Source organism: Gopherus evgoodei, chromosome 1 (assembly GCF_007399415.2).
Source record: "Gopherus evgoodei ecotype Sinaloan lineage chromosome 1, rGopEvg1_v1.p, whole genome shotgun sequence".
NCBI classification, from domain to species: domain Eukaryota; kingdom Metazoa; phylum Chordata; order Testudines; family Testudinidae; genus Gopherus; species Gopherus evgoodei.
The window spans coordinates 58,088,910-58,114,840 of NC_044322.1; the positions used below are offsets into that span (position 1 = coordinate 58,088,910).

Sequence of the window (25,931 nt, forward strand, 5' to 3'; positions counted from 1 at the left end):
TTCAAAAGTCCTATTAGAGTGTATGGTAGCCAGAACATACAAACCAGGAACCCATCTTTCTGTTCAGGAGTCGTCAAGATAAACCTATGCAAACTTGCGTGCTTTTTATCCTTTCCAATGGAGTTCTTATGTGCACTGAAAGGCTAACCACTCCTTCCTGAGAGACTCCAGGGATCTGAAGGTAGGTTCCTGCCTCAGAGAAAACTACAAGGGGGTGGGCCAGGCCTTCGCGTATGTCTGCTTGCTATATGTAGCAAGTTCTTGAATGGGTGGATTGATTTAATGTTTCGGTGCACTCCTGTTTAGCACTGAGAGAAATTGGCTGGGTTCAATACTGTGGAAGTTTTATTGTTTTGGATGCCTCTTTGGACTCCCAATACCTGTCAGCCAGCACCAGGGACTGCAGTGTGATTCTCAAGACATTACATGTCGCTACTGTTTTGGAAGGTGGAAGTGCAAGCAACATCTTCTAGCAGCATGAAAACTCTTTGAGGAGCAAAGTATTTTCAGTCATCAGATACGACCAGTGAGACCCTTTTATTCACTGTGCAATACATGAATTATTACTTTGATTTGTATTTTTATTCTTTTTGAGTATTCAGCTGTCAAATACAATAGCAACAGAAGTTCTGTCCTAAAGAGCACTGCATATACTACCATTTTTCTTCTTTTCCACTTCTATCCTGAATGATGTAGACTGTTAGAGAAAGCAAAGATGATGAGATATTAGCTGAGAAGACCCTGCTGCCTGGACCTGATCAGTATCTTGCTAGGTCAGCTACTTTTCCTCCAAAGCAGGACAGACCCTTTTTTCCACAAGGACTAGGCATGCATAAGGGGTCAAGCAGACTTGAGTAGGCTGCATTTGGCTTTTGAGAGGCAAACCATAATTTAAAAGAGATAATGCTCAGCCAAATTAATGTCCACCATTTTAATCTCTGGAAAGAAGTGAACCAACATGGTGGTGGTAAAATTCAAATATTCAGGCAGAGATCATGAAATTCGACTAAAACAGTGCATCCTCAATTGTCTACAAGATTATCTTGCTATCGGGGGAAAAAGCTCTCACGTTAAACAAAGTCTTCGTCGTATTCAGTGTTGAAGGTGAATTGATGAAAGAGGTAGGATCTTTCTTCATCTACAAGTAAAGCAATTTCTTTAGCGCCACCTTACTCATTCATGTACTTCAGGTACTTGTGCACCTCAGTAAACAAAAGCAGACTCAAGTAAATAATGAGGCATATATTTGCATCCTCTTCAGCTGCCATGCCACATCACTCCAGCTACACAGTGCTGGTAAAATCTCAACAATCTATGGAATTTCCTGTGCTAAAGAATAGGCAGATTAATTACCTGAACACTTGCTTTCTTCAGGTAGTAAAGCTTCACAGATCCAGCTCCCCAGGGAAGAAAAATTGGTCTAGGAATGCAAAACAATAACACAGGGATTGCAGAGGTTCTTGTGTTTTTATGGTAGGCATGATGTGTAGTTACAAGTACACAGTACCATATTAACTGTTGAAGTTTCCCAACTGGTGGGCTTTCAGGAGGGGAAGTGAGTTTTACATTGCTGCCAGTGATTGACAGGTCTGATTCTGCAAGTAGAGAGGAAGACCTTACTATTAGAGCTGTGGACTAGTACTGCTAAGAAAAGGGAGACAATTTAAAGGAAACTTCCAGGTAAGTATTAACACCTTTTCATCTCACAGCTTCTTTCTGCCTAATCTTGTGGAGAGCTGTTCATTGTGTTGCAATAGTAGATACTGTGATTATAATTAGAACTTGTCAGAAAATGGAAGGAAGAATTGTGGAAGTTCAGTTTTTCTGCAAAATTTGGACAAGGTCAAAATTTTCTGACCAGCTCTATTTGTAAAAACATGGGGGAAAAAAAACTTTTTGGACAAAAACCTCCTGTGCTTGGTCTTAGCTTACTGGCAATTTAAAAAGATTGTAGATATTTTTTGACAAATCAGAGCATTGAAAAACCTGTAAAGCAGCTGTTGTTCAGAAGGTATCAAATACACTTCTCCTTCCCCTTCAGTCTTACCTCTTTGTCCTGGAATTATGGAGTCATGCCTTAGCCTTCTACTTCATTCTTTTTCCAGCTGACCCCCCCAAAGCAAAAGGGAAGAAACCAACAGGAAAGATGATTGAAGAAAGGAAGAAGACAGAATCCAAGAAATATCAGTGAGAGTCAGTTTCAGGCAGAAGCTCCCAAGTTGCAGAGTCAAAATGAGATTTCCTTTGGGGAAGGATCTGCTTCCAGGATTTGCTTCTCCCTTGTTCCCTGGGTAGACACTGAATTCTTGAAACCCCCCCCATCAGTGTTGCAGGTAGGTAGAGCCCACTTGGGGATAGCCGCTTGTATTGCCTTCTCAAGTGTGGAGGACTGACTTGGCTGGTCCTTTGCCCTTTCTTCTTTGTTGCCCACCTTTCTAGACTGAGACAGTAAGAGCTTCTGGCTCAACAGATTTTTGAGAGAAATAAGGAAGGCATTTCTATCTCCACCCACTTTGCTGTAGTGTGGAAAGTTTCCTCTTGAGGGGTTTGTATGTGCACCTCACTGTCTCCAACTCCAAATCAGTACTGCTTTGTGCTGTAGGCTCTCATACTGCTCTTCCTCTCTCCCCTCTCTGCACAAAAGAGCTGAGATACTATGACTGTGGAAACCATGTAGGCGGACCCAGACACTCTTTTCTCTCAGCCAGGGAAATCTGATTTACTAGTTTGCGCATCGCTGGATTTTGCAATTCCCCTGATACTTTGATTTGCCTGTGTGAGTACAATGAAGCAGGGTGCCAGGGCAAGAACGTTCACTGATCAAAGGAGATGTTGCTGACCCCTCCCTGTAGCTATGCCAATGGCACAGAGAATGATTTTAATGTGAGGTTTTTTAGTAGGAGCTTAATTGTAGGCTCTGCCTTCTCACTTCATGCCACATGCTGCAGCAGCAGCTTCTCCCTCAGACTGCCCACTGCCAGACCTCCCATCTCCATCTGTGTCATAACTGAGGCAGACAGGCTGTTGTGGGTGTCCCCTGGCTGTAACCACAGAAATCAAACCTCCAACGAGCAATGGGATTCTAAGAAGGCTTTTGCAGCCTCAAAGGTCCAGGCCCCTTTTCCCCAGTCCTTCTTTCATACCAAGAAAATTCAGCTAGAACTATGTTGGACTCAATACTACCCAGGTGGAGCCAGTGGCTCTTCTCTCCCTCCTCATTCCCCCAAAATTGCTGCATGAACTTTCAGCCCTTACAGTGCCATGAGCCCTCAGTGGAAGACCTTGAGGAGGGCCTTCTAAGATTCCAGACAATGAGACTCTATTCTTGAATCTTGAGCTTTCACAAGTAAGATTCCCTGACACAAATTGGGTTATGGAAGAGGAGGCGTTTGTTTGGGTTTTTTTTTCTTCCAGATCATGCTGAATCCTTTGAGCCAGAATATTAGCTGTCTTTGGGGTGGAAGCCCAGACAGATTATAGCTCCTTGGAAATAAATGGTCATTCAGGAGACATTCTGGTCCCCTGTAGTTCTTCATTGAAGTGTTATGTGGAATGTTTATTTGATCTGGCCCCTCTTACCTTGCTGCCCCAAGGTTCACGTAGATACATCGATAAAGCTTGCAAGTCTCCAAATGTACTACTGTGAGCAGATCTTCAAATTTCAGATTAAGTGAAGTTGGGCCGCCTCATCCTCTGCATAGGAGACCTCAGAGGAATCTGTGAAACCTGCTTCTCTTGTGTTCCAAACACTGCTGCTTTTATATGACCAACTCCCACGCCCCCACCACAACCTGCCCTGGCACTTCTGGTTCAATTTCTGTAACTATAAAGTATATCTGTAAAGAGAATTTATGAAAAATAACGGATTTATTTAATCAGTTACTCCTTCTCTGGGTTTTTAGAAAAGAGTTGAGCCCAAACTGTCAAAATGCCAAGATATACAGTATTGCATGTTTGAAATTTCTACAGATTGAAGCAAATTGTTAACTTAAATTTAAGTGTTTTGGAGGGCTCAGAGAAAGGCGGCGGGAGATATATTCAGTGTAGCTTGTCACCCTTTTAAGGTTTTTTGGGGAAAGCCTGTTCTATACATAATTAAAATCAGTATGTAGCAGCTCTTTATAAGAGAATTTCTATAACCAAATTCAATTTATTATGGTGCCAGATCAGCTGAGAAATAAGTAAGTGTCTGGCATTACTTGAAGCGTATTACTGAACGTCACAGGCAAACGATTCTGAAGAACAAGGTTTATTTTTTGAGTTTCAGACCCCAAAACTAGTTTTGGAAATTCCTATAGGGGATTAACATTAGCCTTTACCAGTAGTGGAACAGCATCTCCTCCGCCCCACCTCCCCAATGATCATCTTCTGGCAATTGGAATCAACTAATCAGATGCTTGTGCCACCTTCCACTTAGTTTCTTAAATCAGTTCACCATGAAACATTTTTAACTAATGCCTAGATTTTTCATTAAATTAACCAGCATACCTAAATTGCCTAACAGTCTTAACGCAGCCCCCAGGCTACAGCTTCATGGCAGTTGTAATTTCCTTATTATGTTGGAATGCATTTCAGTTGAAGTATATTGTCTAAAAATAATTGTTTAGATAGTGCTGCTTAAATACATACTTATGTAGTGAGACATTCAGAGGATTTACTTAAATTGGGCCCTTTCAGATTAAAAAATCATTCATGTGGCTTTTCCTTTGCCAAGAATAGCTATCAAACTGCTTATTGCCTACATCTTGATTTCTGCTGTAGTCAGTCTGTAAAATACACAAATTTATAATTTAGTGTTTTTTAGAAAATTGATAAAATGTTTGTTAAAATATGAGACAGCAGTAACTGATTGAAAATAAATTTATTTAAACTGATTTCTTTAATCCACAAACGCAATTGTGTGGTGATGCCATATAAAGCTCAGTGTAGTAAATCAAAAGTAAAGATGTGTTTAACTTTTCAAAGTAAGACAGCTTTGTTATGCATATTGAATAGCTTATTTACTATAGGTACATTTATTTTGACATTTTTGCATGCAGAGATTTAAAATCCAATTGTAGAAGTTACTTAAGAGCTTCAGGACTAAACATCTTTAAATCCAAGAAAAGGGCAACATATGTGATCTTAAACACTGGTGGTGTAAGTGCTGAATGAGGACCTAAGTATGTGACTGTGTCTCATTGATCTAAAGTTAAGCACAGGCTTAAGTGCCCTTCCTGAGTAGGCATCCTTCTCTGAATTGAGATATTAAATAAAGTTATTTGGTGAAGGATAATCTAAATTACTCTGCACATCTACTGAGAATTGTTTTAATAGTAAAGTCTCTAAAGACATGATGTCAAGTTTTAAAAAGCTTTAAAAAAATTACTTAGCTCTGTTACAACCCCTTGGAAACTTAAAACTATCCATATTTAAAATTTATTTCCATTCATGAAAGTAAATTTTTTTGTTAACACTTTTAAAAATAATATAGTTTTTTGTTGGTATTTTGATACTTCTGATGTATGCACCAGCATTGTGTAATGTACTCTTTGGTACTCTGAAACCTGCAGCTTGTCTCCTGGTGTGTTTTAGAAAGGTGTCTATTGATTATGTATTATCAAATATTAATAAAAGTATTAAAACAATCTGTTTCCTTATGTTTATATTTTATTTCAGATTTTCACGCATGTTCAGAATGGGTGATCACTCTGTCCAACTCCAAAATTTCAGGACTGTAACAAGAAATCCTACCTTATGATGCTAGTGTCTTATAGCCCAAGCCCTAGCAGAATGTCTTGGGACTTGACTCACCTCTGTTTCCCTGATTTGATTTTTTATTTTTTTTTTTTTTGGCTCAACTTCCTTAAGTCTTAAAACCACCCAATCCCAATTATTTCTCCTTTGTGATCTCTACCTTCCTTATAGATGCCTGCTTCTAGCAATTTGTGACCCTGACTCTTGTCCTGTTCAGACTTCTGTCTCTCAATCCATCAAGAAAATCCTGACTGTTGGCATCTCCCTCTCCCTTCTTCTGCAAGTCATAACCTGATCCCTAAAGCTGTCCCAGTACACCATGAAGTCCTAATCTATTCCTCCATACCTTCTATCCATCCTCTTCATTGGCATTGAGAAAACACATTATCGATGTTTACTCCAGATCTCTTGAAAGTGTCTGTTGGAGATCACTCCCTTCCTTACAATGAGAAGTAACTGCTTAGGGGGGAAAACACTTCTGGGGCTCCATATTCTTTCTTATCACATATGCCATCTCTAGTTTGGTCAGTTTGCAGTGAAATAGATGTTGCATATCTGTGTTCCATACAAATTTACTCTGACTTCTGAAAATCAAGTTGGGATCTTTCATTTTCATGCTTAATAGCAAGTAATATGCTGAAGGTCAAATAATACCATCTATTACATATCTGCAATTCTATTGACAACAAAAGGGATGCCCACATGTAACTCATAGAAGGCATAATTCTTAGGAAAGTAGCTTTCCACAGGTGGCACTCAGAATATAATTTGGCCTGCAGAACTTTTATCACTGAGATGTGGGAGAGCCTTGCTTGACTTTGAGCCCAGTGTGAGATTGAAGGGCTGTCGTTTTGGGAAAAATTGCATTTATTGTGAGCTGAGTAAATTTGGTATGGAATTAGTGATACACACAAACATGAAGCCACACAATGGCTTTTCTTGCAAATGAACTATGAAGAACTGGGAGTGGTTGTGTGGTCAACCAGACTTTGAAGGGAAGCTGCACTAGTGTTCCCTTCAAAGGTGTGATATGTTTGCATATGTGGAATGGTTCTGAAATCTTCAGTTTTTTGGCTAGGAGAGTGGATTTTTAAAAAATTTAACCAAAAAGAAAACATTTTTAACTATGTTTTTAAACTTTGGACTTGAAGGTAGAGGCAGTGACCCTTTAACTCTTCATGGTTATTTACCCCTCTGTTTAGAATCTGGGGGGGAAATACTTCTAAATTGTCTGTTTCATATTGCACTTTCCTTCTATCACTCTCCTTCTTTCTACTGTAATAGAAGTCAATATTGCTATCTCTTGTTTGTCTGTGCACCAAGCAAATGGATGTCAAGGCCATGTGAACAGTTCTGGGAATAGTGTGAGTAAGGTGCTTGTTGCAGAGCAATAAGGCAAGCTCTTATAGCATCTCATAAATGATAGCTTTCTTGGGGGGAAAATTAATGGATATTTAGAATCCAGAGGATATGCCCCACCAGACCATGTAACCTTAATTTTGTCTACAACTGATCACTCTCCCCCTCAGCCCAGGGCGAGGAAGAAACCTCGTACCTATGTGTGGAACTGATGTGAATAATATTTGAACAAATGGAGTTAAAACGTATGGTTAAACAGATGTGCTGATGATCTGGTCATCTCTGATTTTAGAACCCAGAACATTATTTGAAAGGTAAAAAAATGCAACTTGATGCACTTCAGTCCACAAGGCTGTGTAGGTTTTAAAAGAGAACCCAATCTGTGTAGACCCTGAAATTCTAAACAAGATTACCATGTTCATTCAAAGTGATTATCAGCTAATAAAAAGTAGTATCCAGAGAATTCTTTCCAGAGACTGAGTTTAGGTAACTTATTCTTCTGTATTGTTGGAATTGGGTATAAGAAAATGTAAGCAAATGTTCCTTGTTAACTGTGGTATCTGCTTTGATCAGTGTTTGTTTTTAAGAGTTGAAAATTACAAGATATTTTCTCAAAATAAATGTCATGCTGTCAGTTACCAAATTAGATTTTGACTGTTAATGTTTCATCGAAGAGACATTTAAATTTATTTGAAGGGCTCTTTTGCTTACTTGATTTTCAGTAATACCTTATCTTGATACATACACATTATATATTTCAGTTTATTAAATAGCCAATTCTTGGTGTGGAAAAGCTCTGAATATTTGCTGCATAGTGGCAGGGAGCATAATTCAAGAGCATAGTTTTAAATGGCTTATTTTGAAAAGTCCGGTACTTTCCTCATGGAATCATAAAAGGATCTGGAAAAAATGGGTTCATTCACCACCCACTCTAGGGTGGTTCTTTACAATACTTATTATTAATAAACACATTTGCTAGAATTGTGCCAGAAATGGGAGGGTGAGAAATAGGATGCAAGGCGTAGTGTCTGGCTTATACCATTCCTACATTTACAGTAATATTCTAATGGATATATACAACATACACTAATGAAGACGATAATATGGAAATAAATGGTAAGTAATGTAAACATTATGAACCTCAGAAAATAGACATGTAGTTGTTTTTTGGAGTTCTTGTGGCTGTCAATTCAGGAAAGCATACTTGTCCAGGAAAGCACTTCAGTGGAGTTTAAATACTTAATCATGTTCTAGGACATGCTTAGGCACTTTTCTGAACAGGGATGATCTTAAGAAGTGGCTGTGCTACCTACTAGAGAACAGTAACAGGACACAATGTGGAGACATACTGGATTTTGGGTATCTGTGTTGACTGGGTTACAAAGGATGATTGTGACGGTTCCTGGAGGTGGTAAGGGTTATGAGGCATCTCACTGCCACCTACCTTTTATGGGAGGAAACTTTTTTGTCTGTGCCTGCCAGGGGTCAGCTTCTTGACTCCACCAGCCATGAGTAACACAAGCGCTCCCCTCTCAGCCTGTACAGGCTTTGCTGTCCCTCTGCAGGCAAGGAACAGGTGCACTCCATCCACCAAGCCCTCCAAACATCTCTCTGGAGTGTCCACCCCATGCTCTGCTGGACACTCAGAGTTCAGAGATCTGCTACTCCCAAAGCAATAGTACACAGCTTACCAGTTTCATTTCAAGATCACTGCTCCACTTAAATTTGTTTATAGAAGGGCCATCAATTAATTGCAGGTAATACATGCGATTAATGGAAAACAAACTAGATTTAAAAAATGATTAATTGCATCTTAATCACACTGTTAAACAATAATAGAATACCACTTCAAATTTATTTTAAATATTTTTGGATGTTTTTCTACATTTTCAAATATATTGATTTCAACTACAACACAGAATGCAAAACATACACTTTATATTTTTGATTGCAAATATTTGCACTGTAAAAAAGACGAGAGTATTTTTCAGTTCACCTCATACAAGTACTGTAGTGCAATCTTATTATTGTGAAAGTGCAACTTACAAACATAGAAGTATTTTTTTACATAACTGCACTCAAACAAAACAATGTAAAACTTCAGAGTCTATAAGTCCACCAGTCCTACTTGTTCAGTGAATTGCTAAGACAAACCACTTGATTTACATTTATGTGAGAGAATGCTGCCCACTTATTTACATCACCTGAAAGTGAGAACAGGTGTTCGCATGGCACTGTTGTAGGTGGTGTTGCAAGGAATTTACTTACCAGATATGCTAAATATTCAGATGCCCCTTCATGCTTTGACTTGTAGGCCTAATTTTCAGCATAGATATATGACTCCTTAAATATTAACTGTACAGACATCTCACAATGGTTAGGATGACCAGTGTTTTATGGCTGTTGGTAGAGACCTCACGTGCTACACTTTGGCACATTATTATGTAGCATTGGACCCGGGGGATCCCTTTGCACCATATGTAAACGTCCATGCACCTCCTCTGTGCCCTTTGCCAGTTGGCATCAAGAGGTCCCAGGGTCACAATGATGAAGAGACAAAATCTAGATTGAACTGCAAAAGAGTAAACTGAGTGGAGCCAAGATCAGAGATGTGTACAAATGGAATGTTCAGTAACCTCAAGATGGTAAAGAGGGACTTGCTTGAGGTCCGGAGAAGTACAAGAACTGAAAACAAGACACAATCAGATAATACAGAAACCCACAGTTAATCTAGTTTTAGTCTTGACAGAAAAATGACTTCATGTTATGTGTGGCATGTTAGTGGTTATAAAAATAAGCCACTAACAAAGATTTTAAATCCAGTAACTCAACTTTTTGTGAGTTACTATTGTTAAAATGGTTACAGAATGGTGTGCTAATACTACAAAGCTTTAAAAAATGTAAATCAGGTATTAAAACAAAATTCCTGTGACTTGAATATAGTGTTTTGATATTAAAAAGTTGAATTAAAGCAGGAAAAAACTGCATTTAGTAGATAGTTCATTGTGGTGACACACCAGTAATTGAATGTTACAAATTTGTACAATTCAAATTCATACATTTAATTTCTGTGATTGTAAAATAAGTTGTCTTTCAAAATTAGGTAGTTGTGAAAGTATGGTTTTGTAGCGGAAAGGAATAATGGTACAAGATTCCTTTGTGTATATATAAACAAAGGACAGATAAACAATTCCATGTGTCAAGATGTTTTTTGAATTTTGTTAATAAAAATTACTTATTTACATGCTGTTGTGAGGCTACATTATCTCATGAAGTTAAGGTCTACTACAGTATTGGGAAGACCTTGCTGTTTTTATTGTGTATTGTTAACTTTGTTTTTCATGAACCATCCCTCCCCAAAAGTAGGTACCTAGGATTCCAAAAAGCTGTTTGTTTTCGGGGTAGTGTGAACTACTGCATTGTAGATTTTGGCAAATACAGCAATGTGTATAATTTTGTGTAAGGTTAATCTTAATCAAGTAGCTGCAAAACACCCGTGACTCTGGTTTGTCCACTGCTATATTGTATAGGTCAATGCAATGCAATATTTTCCTTCTCCACATAATATGTGCTCCTAATATGTTGAGCAGAATTCCATGTATTGTCATCCTTTTAGTTATGCACTGGCAGTAATGAGATCTTTTGCCAGGATATACCTCACTTCCACCTGCATAAATCCCAAGATTTTTAATTATTTCTGTTAAATTTTGTGCAGAATGAGTTCATCCTTGCTCTCTCTCACTCTGGAGACTGTTCACTAACAGGATGGTTTAAAATCAGATTTTATTAGATCAGATATCTATATTTAAATTGCATTTTTTAAATACAGATTTCTTTTTTAAAAAAACCTATTTACAATTGATAACCTATATTAAGACCTAAACACTAATCTATTAAAATAATTTAAATAAAAAACTATTTAGCTGTACATGTTTGCAAAGTTTTAAATAAAATGACACCATTGAACTAGTGGAAGTCACTGACTAAGCGTTTGGAACAAGTTTGTTGAAGTGCTAGCCCAGCTTTTGACAGAGGTAGCCTCTTTAGAAGGTACTCAGCTATTTCAGTTCAATGACTAGTTCATTCAAAATTAAGAAAAAAAAATGGGAGATGTAAAAAGCAGGAAAGCTTGTTTTCCTCTTCCATGAACAAAAACAGAATGAGATCTACTTTTTTCTAAAATCTAAAAGGACATGGTGACCAGGAACAATCAATATTGACTGACTACAGATAATACTTCATTTGTATAATCAGTTTTAAATGAGAAGTATTTTTTAACATTTTTATTAAACACTTTTTTTCTTATGTATCGAGAACATTTAAGGTAGCATTAATATTTGGAAAAAAATTGAAAATGCTTTTTTTGTGCTTTAATTGTATACATTTCCGTCCAAATAAAGCTTGATGCAAATTGCAAGTAAAAAAAAAAAATCTAGTAAATACGTGCATCATTCCCTTCATTCTAACAACAAAAAGTTAAAAATTAAAAATCTGAATAAATATAAGTTAAGCTCTCTAAGTACTTAAAAAAAGTATAGAGTGATAGTAGATCATCCTGGCTAGCAAAAAGAAGCGCTAAACTTAGTGTAACGGCTTAGTTGGAAATCAACATGTTTTAATTGTTACCATCCCATGAGACTCCTAATTCTTTTCCTAAAGAAAAGTAAAGTACAAATACAAAACATGATTTAAATCAAGGCTGCCTGCTTGCTGATTTAAATTGTGATTAAAATTGGTGATTAAAGTCACTGATTGAAATCAGTCTACTCTGTTCACTCCTATCATTCTTATAGTGATACACTAGTCATGTCACTTTAGTGCCAACCAAAACATCTCTCTAATTAGCTAAGGGGTAATTTAAGAAGCACTTATGCAACCTTTACCCTAGTGCTAAAGGAACTAACTACACAGTAATACTGTATTTATTCAGGGAGTGAAAAACTGGGAAAATCAGGAATTAAGTTTTCCTGGTATCAAATCCCAAATTGCTGCCCAGAACTAAATTACGTGGGAGCCTTAAGATGTCTGAAATGGTGTCACTAAGGCCAGGAATGAAACCAGAGTTTCCTATATGGCAGTGCAGAGCACCACCTGCAGGCTACCATGTAGATAGAGTAATGTCTTACTGACCAATAACCAGGAAAGCAACCTTGGCAATCTGATATTTTGTTTTTACAATTGTGGATTTGATTGCCGAGTAATGATGATAGGATGCGAGAGTCAGCTAGTTTCTCATTCTCATGATCTATAGTTTGCTGCATTTTAATGATGCCTCCTGTCTCCTATTGTGTATTCAGGTAGTTTTGAACTGAGCCAGTTTTTTGAATCTCCATTTAACTTTAAACAAAACAGTGTCTGGCTGGTATTGTAGTTATGCTACCTTGTGTTATCCTGAACTGCTCACCTGTTTTTTGTCTCTCTCGATGTTCCTATTGTTTGTCAGTATCTGCTTCGCTGGGTGAACCACTGCACTTTATAAATCATCTTTTTTTCTTTGTCTTCACTACGCAAATACCAAAGTATTACCCAAGAATGCTGCTGCTTTTGCAAACTATGAATATTTTTAATATGCACATATGCATCTATACCCATGCTTGGGTATGTAGCTATACAAAGAGAAAATATATAAATGAAGGAAAAACTTGAAATCCAAGCCACAAATATCTACAGGTCAGATTATGATGCTCCTGCTTATGCTGGGTAGCACCTTACTCGGTGAATAGTCTAATTGTTTTTGTGGGCATGCAGTGATCCTGTGATCTTTGAAACCTGTCTCTTGAAAAATGTGATATAGGATGGTCTGTACTAGACCACCTCAACGCAAGCCTTCTGCCAGTACAGCCTTCTTGCTGATTTGTTAAGGACCCTCCTGTGCTCTAGATATGTCCAAATATAAGAGAACTAAAAGGTCTACAAAGCTCCTTTGCCTCCTCTCAAATTCCTGGATGGTAAGCATGTCTCTTTCCCTTACAAAGTCCCCTTGAAGTCTCCCAACTTAAATGACTCAGGAAAATTCACCTGTTCCAATACAATCCATGACCTAATTAGTATACTTTTCCCTGGCCTTCAAGAATTCATGATCCCAGGCTGTTTACAATAAAATGCTAGAAGAGCAATTACCTTCCTCATCAAGATGCAGTTCATTATTTTTGCTATGAATGGGTCTACACATGCAGAGCACAAAACCATTCTGAGCCAATCTTCAAGTTTAGGATTGACAACCCTTTTGTGTGTGTGGTTTTTTTATGATGCCTGGCATAATGGGGACCTTAATATCTGATTTGGGCCATAGCTGCTACTGCATTACAAATTTATAAATAACAATAACCAGGTTTATAAGTATAACAAGGCAAAGTATTTTCATTGCCCTCCTCCCCCCATGACTTGTCATTCCTAGTTCTCAATCAGAGATGGAATATGTTCCACCAAATCTTGATGCCAGTACCTGACATAGGGTCAGTCACACAAGGAATTTATATTTAAAACAAAACCCACAAAAACCTATCACTCTGCTTCTTTGCCTATTTCAGGAAAAAAAACTCCAGGGAAGTAACAGATTTAAGTACTACCAACCAGATAGGGAAACAAATATATAGTTTACATTAAAAAATAAGCCCCAGGCCCCCACTTATCAGAAACCTAGGGCTATCACAACAGAACAAATTTTGGGAAAAGTTATAAAAAAAGGAACACTTAAGTTAGTATTTTTGTTTCTTTTTCTACAGGTGAAGATATTTTTCACTTCTAATAGGCTCTCTCTTGTAGCATAGTTTCTGTTCTTCATCTCTTGTCTTGCATGGTGTCCTTGTTTCTTGTTCTTGGTTTTCTGCTCGTGGGTTTATGAATGCAACAGCGAGATTTTTAGATAACTGTCCAATGTCTACTAAGTATCTGTTTTACCATATACAGTATTAATGAAAGCTTCAACTTTGAAGTGTATGTGTACTAGACTATCAGTGAATGAAAAATGTTCCCAGGAGGAGGAGCTGATGCTGGAATTTTTAGCATTACATTGTAGCTTGACTTTATACTTTAAAGAGAGGCCCAGCCAAGACAGCATTTTAACAAGTGAGAGCATGCAAATGTGGATATAGTGGTATTGTGTATACTTCAATAGAACTTAAATATTGGCCGTACTATTTTAGTTTTCACATCATGATGCTGTTCTTGTACTTGGTGTGAAATGTGTGTTGAGAAGGAGTGTGTGTGTGTGTGTGTGTGTGTGTGTGTGAGAAGTAATACATTTAAGCTATGATAGACTCCTGGAAAGTGCCTATTTTTTTTAAGTACTAGATGCTTTTTTATATTTAAAATAAAAATACATTATGGTCTGAGTTTTGTAGACTATTAAGTACTGGTCCATAATAACCTTTGCATCCTGCCTATCTCTGGCCAACTTTTCCCTATCAAACCTGAACAACCTCTAACACAGGCATATAGTTGTAGCAGATATTTTCATACCACAGTTGTCTTGGATCACCTCAGATATTCTTAGGTATCAGTGATATCCACATCACTCGAATTGTATTGCTGGAAACAGCCACTGATCCTGAAAACACTTTTATGCGCATATGTAACTTCTTCATGTGCCTAGTCTCAGTCCTGTGAATGGGGTTACGCTTTGAAGTGTTTGCAGGATTAGGGTATGAGGATGGGCTTTAAAAAAAACAAAAAAAAACATTAAGTGAAAGGACATAATGCAAGGGGATATTTGTTTTTTTACAACTGCAAATTTTGTTCCGTCTATGGGTTTTCAGAATGTGTGGTTTAAATTGTTTTGCTCTAAAGTTGTCTTTCAGTAACAACTTAAATTTAAACTACTGTACCCTGCAGGACCATGTTGGAACCTCCATTTTTTTTAATGCTATGTTATTTGAAAGAATGTCATTTACAAGGCTTAGCCACCATTCAGAGCTCAAATATCAGTGTTTCTAATGACCTTGCTGCTGGCTTCGTTCCATCAAAACCAGTGTCTGATTATTAAACAGTATAGTGCTTTAAAATCACTGTTCCAACCTTTCAAAATATTTTGTAACACTTAACCAGTCTTTTAATTGTTCCAGCACTAATGTTTAATTTTTTGATCTTGCCACTGCAAGGAGCCATGACCTATTAGAACTGCTGTATGCTTCCTTTTCCCCTAGATAGTGCTGTTAGAGGGAGAAGATGGCAAAAAGCTTCTTCCTGTTTTAGTTTTATTACACTCCTCCACCTGGATGCCCTAGCCCTGAAAGGGCAGTGAAGTTTAACTACAGTGCACAGGCTCACCAACTGGGCATCAAGTAACAATTTTTTCATTTTTAATACACTTGGACACCCATTTGGTGGTGGTTGATTTGTAAAATGAGAAAGTTATGATGGCATTTTTATAGTGTATATTTAAGATGATATGCAGAGACATTTGGACTACATAAACAAATCAGCTTTCGTTGCCCATGGTTACCATGATGCTGCTGAAAAACTTATTTTTTAAAAAACCTAATTAGTAAAATATACTCCCTGGATGAGCAAGCAAATGTAATTTTGCAAGTGTGGTTTAGAAAATTGTTTGCAATTACAAGGGGCTTTCACTTGTAGAAATCTTAGTATTTGTGTGTGCTACATAATCAAAGAAAAAGCGTATGCCTTAGAAGCATGGTTTTCTTTACAAAGGAGCTGAGTTGTCCCTTCATGCTGTGTAATCCTTAGTCAGTGTCTGGGCCTACTGATACTTGAAGTAAAGTATAGCTCATCATGATTTAAAGGTAGCAGAAGCAGTCCTCTAAGAAACTGCAAAGGAGATCTTGCTACTATAACCCACAATATAATTGTTCCGTTGCTGATAGTTTTTTCTGTGTCATTGGTTTTCTACCTTTGAATTCTGCCAGATCCCAGTGGTGTCTGCAAGCTCTCAAGATATTCAAAGGGGACTGCACCTCCATTTCAAATTTTTTAGGGGTCTGCAAATGAAAAAAACCTCTGTTCTTTATCTCAAGTCTGTTTCAACCTGATTATTTAAGGGCCAGTAATGTGCTTTGTTTGTAGAAGCCCCCCCAAAGTTGTTCTTTTTATTTAAGATGCTGCACAGGATTTCTTGAAATCTCCTGTTTACAAACATGAGATCACAGTTGCCAGAAGGACTTCTTTGATTCTATACCAAGTCAGCTGAATTATTTATAAAGCATCAGTTTAATGATCCTGTCTAGTTGTGGGTGGATGTGCCTCTATTTGGTGATTCCTGAGACTGTGCTGAAGGATTTCCATGAAGGGGTCCCTCCATTATCTACTGAAAAAATTCAGAAGTTTAACAAACTTGTCATTGCTCTTGTGGGTCCATGTCTTCCCATGCACAGGAATATATCAAACCTCTTGGTCTTGTGTGGCAGTAAGAGGAGGGTATGTCCTTACAGAAGAGCCTTCTAAGATTGCTTCTGGTTATCTCTCTGGCACTTGAGTTTTTGTGGACAAAAGGCTATGGTTATGATGGACTAATGAGTACTAGCTATGCTGTCCCGGCAGGATTAAATACATGGGTTATCTTGACTTATACTGTGCCTTGGCTTGTAAGATGAATTGAAATGAAAGAGTTTGGTAACTATCTTGTTGTTCTTAGAGACCATTTATTATATATTGGTATTATGGTAGTGATAGAAACCCCTACCAAGCTGGGTTCCCATTGTGCACTCATAATGTTTCCTGTCCCAAACAGCTTACAGTCTTAGGCCCCAATACTGCAAAAGCTTTTGCGCGTGTAACTTTGTTTGTGAGTAGTCCAAATGAAGTTAATATGCCCTTATGGACAATCAATAATTGCCTCTGTGGCAAGCTGCAACAGATGGGTGATACATAGAAGAGGAAGGGAGGTTGGAGTAGTATGACATGATCAGGTTTTACATACACTAAAATGCATGTGATGAAACAGATTTTGTTTAATAGCTGTGAATGAACTGAGGAGTGACAGAGCATTCCTGCACTTGAAATGACTCAGCAGTTTTGATGTGGAAGAAAAAGTGACAGAAACAATAATAATGGCAATTGTAGCACTCAGCCCAGAATGTTACTTAAGATTCCAGGATTGCCAGAATGCTTAGTCCCACACACTGTTCCTTGTCACTCTCAAATGATGACTCCTTCTAGAGAATCACCTTCTTCAGTATTATGCCTTACCTTTAAGGTGTGCATCAGCTCCCAGGAGTTTATCAAAAACCCCAGTTAAAACTATTGTCAATTTGATCTGCCTTTGTATTTCAGCCTTGCAGATAACAAGGGGCCTCTGAACTTCAGAGTTATTTTATTTCACTTAAGCCATTAATTTGGAAGGCTGAATGTGGGTATATTTATTCAGACAAATTTTGTAGAAAGCTGTTTTGACTCTACCTGCATTTGTTTACCAGAGTAACCTAAATAGCTGTTTTTTCCTTACTGATGACTTTTTAGTGTGTTCCAGTGCCTTCTCTACTTTCATTTCCCACCCCCAGCTCCCCTTTGGTGTAGAGGGATGCTATTCAGTTTCCATCATTCCAGATTTATAGATTGAAGACCCAGAAAGAAGTTTATTACATGCAAATGAACTTGCGCTGTGTGTCTAGTGTGTGTATCCACTAATCTGGGAATATTAATTTTTAGTGGCACTGATACAAAGTTAAATTCCGCTCTATATTTCTGCAAGTTGGGGGTTAATTGTTCCTTGCTGTTGAGCTTGTTGGATTGCTATAGACTGGGAGAAAACTGCTTTATAAGCTAACTTACAGTAAATGGTGCCAATACTACTACATCTTAAAATTGAAAGATAAGAGAAGGTCAGTGTGGGGCTGAAATTCTTTCTCCTGCACTTAAGCACGCTCTTATATCACTTTCACTTTTGCATAGTGCTATTTCATTTTTACCCCTAGTTCTAATTTTCCTGGACAAAAATCCTGCACACAGGTTAGTTAAGAGAGAACATTAACATGACTTGATGATAACTTTAAATATCTGATTTATTTGTTAGCTGTGTCCTTTGTGATTTCATGAGCGATACCATAAAGGTTTTATGTAATTAATTTTGTCTTCCTTTTAAGAAAATCAATAAAATTGAAGTTAATGACACTCTAATGCTTCCTTTGAAATTCTCAGAATAAAATGTTAAAAGTTGCCAGGGCAGCTGGGCATTAACCATGAGACTCAGTTTTTAATTTGGACAGTTTTTTCAAAGATATCTCCCCTACTTACCTTTATTAAAAATACATGTACCAGGAATCATTTATCTATTGTGAGCATGACATGGGTCAGACATATTTTGGTTTTTCATGCAGAAATTATACAGAGCTTCTGACTAGTACCAAACACTTGAGTTTCATGCTTGATGATTTAAAGATGTTAACATCCTCCCTGTACAGCTTTAATGTAAGCTTTTTTTTTTTTAAGGTAGCAAACTATTGGTGCCTTCTAAATTGAAATGCATTTTATTTTGCTGTACTGCAATGGAAATTAGGTGTGCTATTTTGGAGGGCCTTGCTAATGTCTGCTGATGGAGATATACCTATCTCATAGAGCTGGAAGGGACCCTGAAAGGTCATTAAGTCCAGCCCCATGCCTTCACTAGCAGGACCAAGTACTGATTTTGCCCCAGATCTGTAAGTGGCTCTCTTAAGGATTGAACTCATAACCCTGGGTTAAGCAGGCCAATGCTCAAACCACTGAGCTATCCCTGCCCCCCAAGACCCATTATTTAATATTGTCAATTAATGAATGAGTGAAACAAACAATATAAAACAAGACTAATGCATCCCAAAGCATACTTAATTAAATTTTAATATTACTAATTTTTAGTTTATACTAATTTATTACTAATTAATTTCCCAGAAGCTGGGAATGAACGACGGGGCATGGATCACTTGATGATTACCTGTTCATTCCCTCTGGGACGCCTAGCACTGGTTACTGTCGGAAGACAGGATACTGGGCTAGATGGATCTTTGTTCTGACCCAATAGGGTTATTCTTATGTTCTATAGTATACTAGTAAGTGTATTAAAGGTCTTGTCTTGTAATTTATGTATGCGACTGTGTAATGTGAGAGGTTCAGTTGCTTTTTACCAGTAAATCTTCAAGAGGAACTGCCATTTTCGTAGGTGTAGCTTAATGTAGTTCTGCTATTTCCAGGCCTCCTCCTATTTTTCTGTTATCTTTACCTGAAGAGTTACTTACTTGTAAGTTTAGGGCCAACTTTGAATTCTGCCAGTATATGTTCAGCTATACATCATAAACAGTTGTACAACCGTTTTACATTTTAAGAAATAAAAAACTAGTCTCTTCTCCTTTCTCCTAGTGGTAACTTTTACATGCAGTTCGCTGGCTTTCTCTGTCAAGGACTTGTCTAACCTGAAAGCTCACAATCTAACATAATGGCACATTACACGGTTTGAGAAATTGAACCAAATTCATAGTTTTTTTTTTTGTAATGGCGTTAAACCAAAGATGAATTTGACATGATAGTCTTCTGATGTCATTACATGTCAACACTAGAAGCATCCTAGCAATTCAGTCCATGTACCCCTGGACTGATAAAGATAAATGCTATGCTTCCCGTCTTCTTTTCTTGTGTCTGTGTTGGCATTCTCTTGCTTTTTTTCTTACATTGTCTTTTATATTAAAATCCAGCAGTCTAGTCTGCGTGAGTGGGCAATGTACTAAGTAGATTCTGATTCATTTATCGATTTTTGCCAGGAAGAAACCAAACATTACTCTTAAGCACTTACTAGTAGGAGCTGTATCTTCATGTGTCTGTGCAGTACCTAGTCTAATAAGGCTTCAATCAAGATTGGGATTTCTAGGGATTTTACAGGTTGTTAGTTAAAAAGACACTGAAAGCGTAATAGTTTGAATGTTCTTTCAGTTTTTAAGCATGAACTTTTTATTCCACTTAATTTCAGTGTTAGATGACCATTATTTTTAAGACTTGAAAACCAGGACACACGCTGCTACTTCATCACTGGCCTCTTCCCTTTACTAAAGCAAGTACTCAGGCCAGATAATGCTCACACCTTTCCATTCAAAATAAAACTAATTACATACTTGTTAAATATAAGATATACAAACCTAAATGTTTAACCCTCATCTCTTAAACCATGACCACTTTATACCATCTTTGGATACCCCCTTCCCACTTAGGGTACCTACTGGTTTACTCCCCCCTCCACCCAAATCATTCGTAATATTAACTTTGCAAACTAGGTGAAACTTCTGTTTTCTTCAGTACAGAAACACTGTTTCCCAATTTGAGCAAATATACAGGGGCAGCACTAACCAACTGATGTTCCAATGTGACATACTTAAATTGTTTCCATCTTTTTGTGTGGTTTTCATTCAGAACATCACTTGATTTTTGTGATGCACTTGTGTCCTCGTGGCTTTGTTAAGCTCTGGGCCATCCTAGTGATGTGTCAGCTTGCATAATAAGTATAGATCAAAAGGAAAATGTTGACAGAAACTTAAAGGGGAAATATCAAAGAAAATAAGGCAAATAAATCCATACTTTGGATATGTATCTTATAAACCAGGGATCGGCAACCTTTGGCACGTGGCCAGTCAGGGATGTGCACTGATGGGCCGGGATGGTTTTTTTTACCTGCAGTGTCCGCAGGTTCGGCTGATTGCAGTTCCCACTGGCCGTGGTTCACTATTTCAGGCCAATGGGGGCTGCGGGAAGCAGCATGGGCCGAAGAATATGCTGGCTGCCACTTCCTGCATCCACCATTGGCCTGTAATGGCAAACCCTGGCCAGTGGGAGCTGCAATCAGCTGAACCTGTGGACACTGCAGGTAAACAAACCGTCCTGGCCCACCAGTGGATTTCCCTGATGGGCCAAAGGTTGCCGATCCCTGGTATAAATCAATATAATGTGGTTTGGGCTTCCATAGTTTTTATTGCCACACCCTTTGGAAGGACTTGCATAATTAATTTTTGGGTTAATTCCTAGTGAGTAAACATTCAGCTTATACAGAAATTCTGAGTACCAAGTGTTGGCCCACATACCACTGTACATTCAGATCATACATCTATGATATGTTTAAACATACCAATCGCTAGGAGATGCTAAAATTATCCACTCCTGTTTTGACCTGACATACTTAACAATGATCTGTCAGCTCCTCCTGCTGCTGTTCAGGAAGCATATATCTGCTCACATCATTCATCTGTGATCATGCTATTGCCCAGAGATGTGTTGCATATAAAAAGCTATGCAATTTTCTTCCTGCTCATTTGACCTCTCCATGGCTGTGAGTGACAGGGTTTTAGTTAATCACTGGCATGATGAGCATGCAACTTATACATTTTGTCAGATGCTGCTGTTCAAAACCATTGATAGCTCAGCTGCTAAGGTTTTGCTCCCTGTCACAACCAGTTGTCTCACTTTCAGTGGGGCAGACCAGGTGTGCTCCCTTGTCCAGCAGGCCTGGCCAGTTTACTTCTCTCCAGAATGTGAATTGTTCCATCATAAGGGAATGAGACCGTTTAATGCAAACAAAACTGGGGGAATATGGGTTAAGAGCATAACTGTGGCAGTATTAGTTACCAGATAAGGCTCTGATGCTGGGACAAGAAACTAATATATTTGGAAACATCAATGGGCTTTGTTTTTAAGTTCTTCCTTTTATCAAATCCACTTGCCAACTCTGCTTTTGCAGGTTCAAATTGATAAACAAGCAAGCCACCCCCTAGTTATTCAGACTGCTGGCAAGAGTTGGGGGAGCTGGTATGCAGGGGGGACATGGAGGAAAGATCAACTTTTTGGTTCCAAGCATATCGGGAACACTGCCTCAGTTCCTATTGTGTGTTCATATCCTCTTCTGCTTCCTTGGTGACCCCATTTTCAGTGCATGCACAGCTCTGTACCTTAGGGGCTATTGCAGCAACTAGTCAGCAAAAGAGAGTTTCTTCCCACTTTCTAGGTGGGAAAGGGCTGCTTGGGGACACCCTACTGGCTTTTTTAGCTTTACCGACTTCAAGTAGTTGTCCCTGTGGTACTCCACTGTAGGTGATCTGCCCCCTTTGCCTCTAAATGGAAATTTAGGTAGCAGCGTCGTTCAGCCTGCACATGCATGCTCCCTCCCTCGTGGTCTGCTTCAAAAGCTATCTAGCTCTTGATCTCGAACAGTGAGGCGACAGACATGTTGCTGCACAGCCAAACAGTTGATCACTCAATGTACTAACTACAAAAATGGAAACCATTCCAAGTTTGGTATAATTCTAAGCAAACCAGACCACCTTCTCTTCTCCCTCCAATCTTAGACCTCAAGAGGTCAAAACTCTCGCTCAGCTCCCTAATCTTGCAATCCATAATGGCTTTCCACCAATCATGTAGAAGGGATACTTGGTGTTCGCTCATCCACTGATGTGTGGATTCCTTAAGGGCATGGGAATCTCTTCCCGCATGTGAGACCACCTGCTCCAACCTGGGGATCATAACCTAGTTCTCAGAGCTCCGACTTGACTCCCTTTGAGCCCAGGGTAACTTGCTCTCTCACATTTGTCCATGAAGATAGCATTTCTGATTGCAATCACTTAGGTAGGTGCACAGGAGAAATAGCAGCTCTAATTGGCCACCTACCACACACGATCTTTTCTAAAGACAAAGTAACTCTGAGGCCACATACCAACTTCTACATAAAGTTGCCTCCACTTCCCATATGAATTAACAGATCATCTACCTGTTTTTCCCAAAACCACATTGTGACAACAGGGAGGAGATTATGCATATGCTAGATGTTGGAGTACTAACCTTCTGCTTAGGCAGGATTAGGCATTCAAGAAATCTTCTAAACTCTTACTTTAGTTTGCAGAAAGATTAAAAGGCTCCCAATAGCCTCTCAAAGACTATCCAAATGGGTCACTGATATCAAAGGTGAAACCTGGTTTCTTTCAGGAATTCATACCCTCTCCATGAGGTCAATTTCTGCCTTCTTTAAAGATGTCTCTATCTTGGAAATCTCAGAGCAGGGCTGGGGCATCTGTCCACCGCTTTCGCAGAATATTATGCAATCACTGGAGATTCGGACTCCCATGCCATCTTTGGCTCCACAGTACTCTATAGTAGCAGACTCCACTCCGAAGCCCCAGTCTTCTATGCGGGATAATGCTGTAAAGTCACCTGCAGTGAAGCACTCGCAGGGACACTGTTCAAAGAAGTTATTCACCTTGTGCAGTAATGATGGGGTTTTGAGATGATGTGTGTCCTTAAGGGTGCTCCACAACCTGCCCTCTACTTCAGAGTTCTCCATAAGGGACTCAGCAGTAGAGAAGGAACTGAGGGGCATTTGCCAGTGCAGTGCTAGATAGCCGGGAAGGAGAGCGCATGTCCAGGCTGAATGGACACTGCTACCTAAAATCTTCAATTAGAGGCACAGGCACGGGCACAGATATGCCTACAGTGGAGCACATATAGGGGGACAGTGAGTTCCTTCCTCTTATTCCTCAAAGTTATGTGATCGAAACTCTGGGTGGGTGGGTGAGGTCCCATACTTTGCATTCACTCAAAACACTACTGGTGAATGAGCTAAATTTTCTGCCGATATATATTAAGGGTTCTTTTAAAGAATATGAAGCCAATTTTAGTACTAAAGCATTCTCTGGTATCTGTGGTAAATTCGCTTATTGAATGTAACTAAAAGTATTTTGCTGACTTAGATATACTGTACAGTGCAGATACTGCACCATAAATAGTTTAGCAATTTCATTAAAAGTCATGAGTGCTTTATGAAGCAAATGTAATGTGAGCGAGTCAACAAAGTGAGTGGTCATTCTTTGTTACTCATGTTTCCAGTTAACTGTTCCAAAACCCATAGTGGAATTAGACGAGGCCAAGTGTCGGATTTAACAATAGTGATCATTTATAAACTAGCTTTTGCATAAGTAAATGTAACTCCAAGTGCCGCTTTATACTCTTAACCTTTCAAAAGAAAAAAAGGATCCTTGCAGTGGACTCCTGTATATGTAGGGGTTCTCCACTGTAATGAACTATAAGAAGAGTCCAGGATGGAGAACATGGGCAAGTTACCAATGGACCAAGTTTTGACTAGTGAAGTTGTGTGCCTCCGTTTTTGGATACTCAGCCTGACACATTAAAGGAGCATGAGTTTCTGTGGGTGGGTGGGTGGATCCCCAGCACTTTAAAAAATCAGACCCCTTTAAGGTGTGTCTGAGCACCCAAAAATTTGAGAAGTCCTAAATCACTAGTAACTTTTGAAAATACTGGCCTGGGTTCTTAATTGTATTATGCCAATTAAACGTCAGGAGAAAAGATTAACATACAGATAAGTGGATTGCTTTAAGTATTCTATAATAGTGGCATAATCCAAAAATAGTGAAATTCAAGAAATGGTGTTGTCTCATGTATAGATCCTGAAGTCGTTCACTGCCACAGTTTTCAGTTTTTATTTTGAACAGAACTTGACTTCCTCAATACAAGGTCAGTAAAATTCAAAAGAATCAGTTTATCATGCTCACTAGCATCAGAAGTTTCATGTGGCAGGCACCCACTGTGGCATGTTTTTGATCATGTATTGTGGCATTCATTTAGTATTGTGCAAAAGTGCAATGTTTCAGAGTACATCTAGCATATCTTTTCAGGTTCTAGTTTCACCAGTCTTACTCCCGTGAGATTCTTTCACCTTGAATGACCGGTAGAAACAATCAAATTTTTAATGTCTTCAATCATTGGGACCTATCGGCTACTCTGCTTTAGCAAGTAGAAGTTGTAAAGTGTGGTTAACGTACAATATTTGCCAGCTTAAAAGTTTCAATGGAATTTCACAAAAAATAATACAGTTCTCCATAACAGTTTCTATATGTTTAAACTGCTCCATAGAGGTACTTCGTGTGGGTCAGATGGCATAAAGGAGTGTTCTCAAGGAAACTGAATAGGGGAATTCCCTAACCCCCCGCCCCTGGACAAGAAAAGGTGGGAACCTAATTGCCAGAAGTAAGGGAGTTATATTGCTGCTTTCTATATGGCTATTTCTGGAACCTAAGTTATTGCAAGGTTGTTTTAGGCTGTGAGTACACTACAGCTTACATTGGTATAATTAAGTCAATGGGAGAGAGTTTTCTCCATGTCTTAGGTCTGGTCTACACTGTGTGTGTGTGTGTGTGTGTGTGTGTGTGTTCTAAGTTACATTATTCACATAGCTGAAGTTGTGTATCTGAAGTTGACGTACTTAGATCTACTCACTGCAGTGAGTCGACTGATGCTCCCCCATTAACTCAGCCTGCGACTCTCGCTCTGGTGGAGTATCGGAGTCGACGAGAGAGTGCTCGGCGATGGATTTATCGCGTCTTCACTAGACACAATAAATTGACCCCTGCTGTATCGATCACTGCTCATCGATCCTGAGGGTAATGTAGACAAGCCCTTAGAGTGTTTTCACTAGCAGTGCTAAAACAGTGCAGCTACATTGGTGCAGCTGTGCTGCTAAGCTCTGTAATGAAACCATACGGCCTACAAGACAGTCTAAAATGAAGGCTGCCTGGACTAGAAGAATGTCGTGTGAAAACTTGATGATGATAGATCAGTTAAGGTGGGCTATAGAATAGTTATCGTTAGTATGGCAACACCCATTTTTTCATGTCCTCTGCGTGTATATAGATCTTCCTACTGTGTTTTCCACTGGATGCATCTGATGAAGTAGGTCTTAGCCCAAGAAAGCTTATGCTCAATAATTGTTAGTCCCTAAGGTGCCACAAGCACTCCTCGTTCTTTTTGCTAACAACAATAGAGCAGATCATAAATTAGTTTCAAACGGAGGAATATGTTGGAAATCATTTCTGAAGAGACAGCAAGTGAGTTACAGGCCTCTTAAGACACAGGATGCAAAAGAG

At 38.7% G+C, this 25,931-nt stretch overlaps 1 protein-coding gene across 9 annotated transcripts in view; it reads left to right on the plus strand.

Moving 5' to 3' along the window:
- The window catches only part of TSC22D1 (TSC22 domain family member 1), a 131,185-nt gene that overhangs the window by 42,044 nt on the left and 63,210 nt on the right, over nucleotides 1-25,931 (plus strand). For 5 of the 9 annotated variants that reach the window (XR_004000774.1, XR_004000776.1, XR_004000777.1 and 2 more), the window contains one exon: nucleotides 2,106-5,575. The exons of 3 other annotated variants lie outside the window; for them this stretch is intronic. Coding sequence is in view for 1 of the 6 variants with exons in the window: in XM_030565609.1 (XP_030421469.1) it covers nucleotides 2,106-2,109 (4 nt within the window). In the remaining 5 variants the exon portion in view is untranslated. Of the gene's footprint in view, nucleotides 1-2,105; nucleotides 5,576-25,931 lie in introns of those variants that run through there. One more of the 9 variants, XR_004000775.1, reaches the window with a different exon arrangement.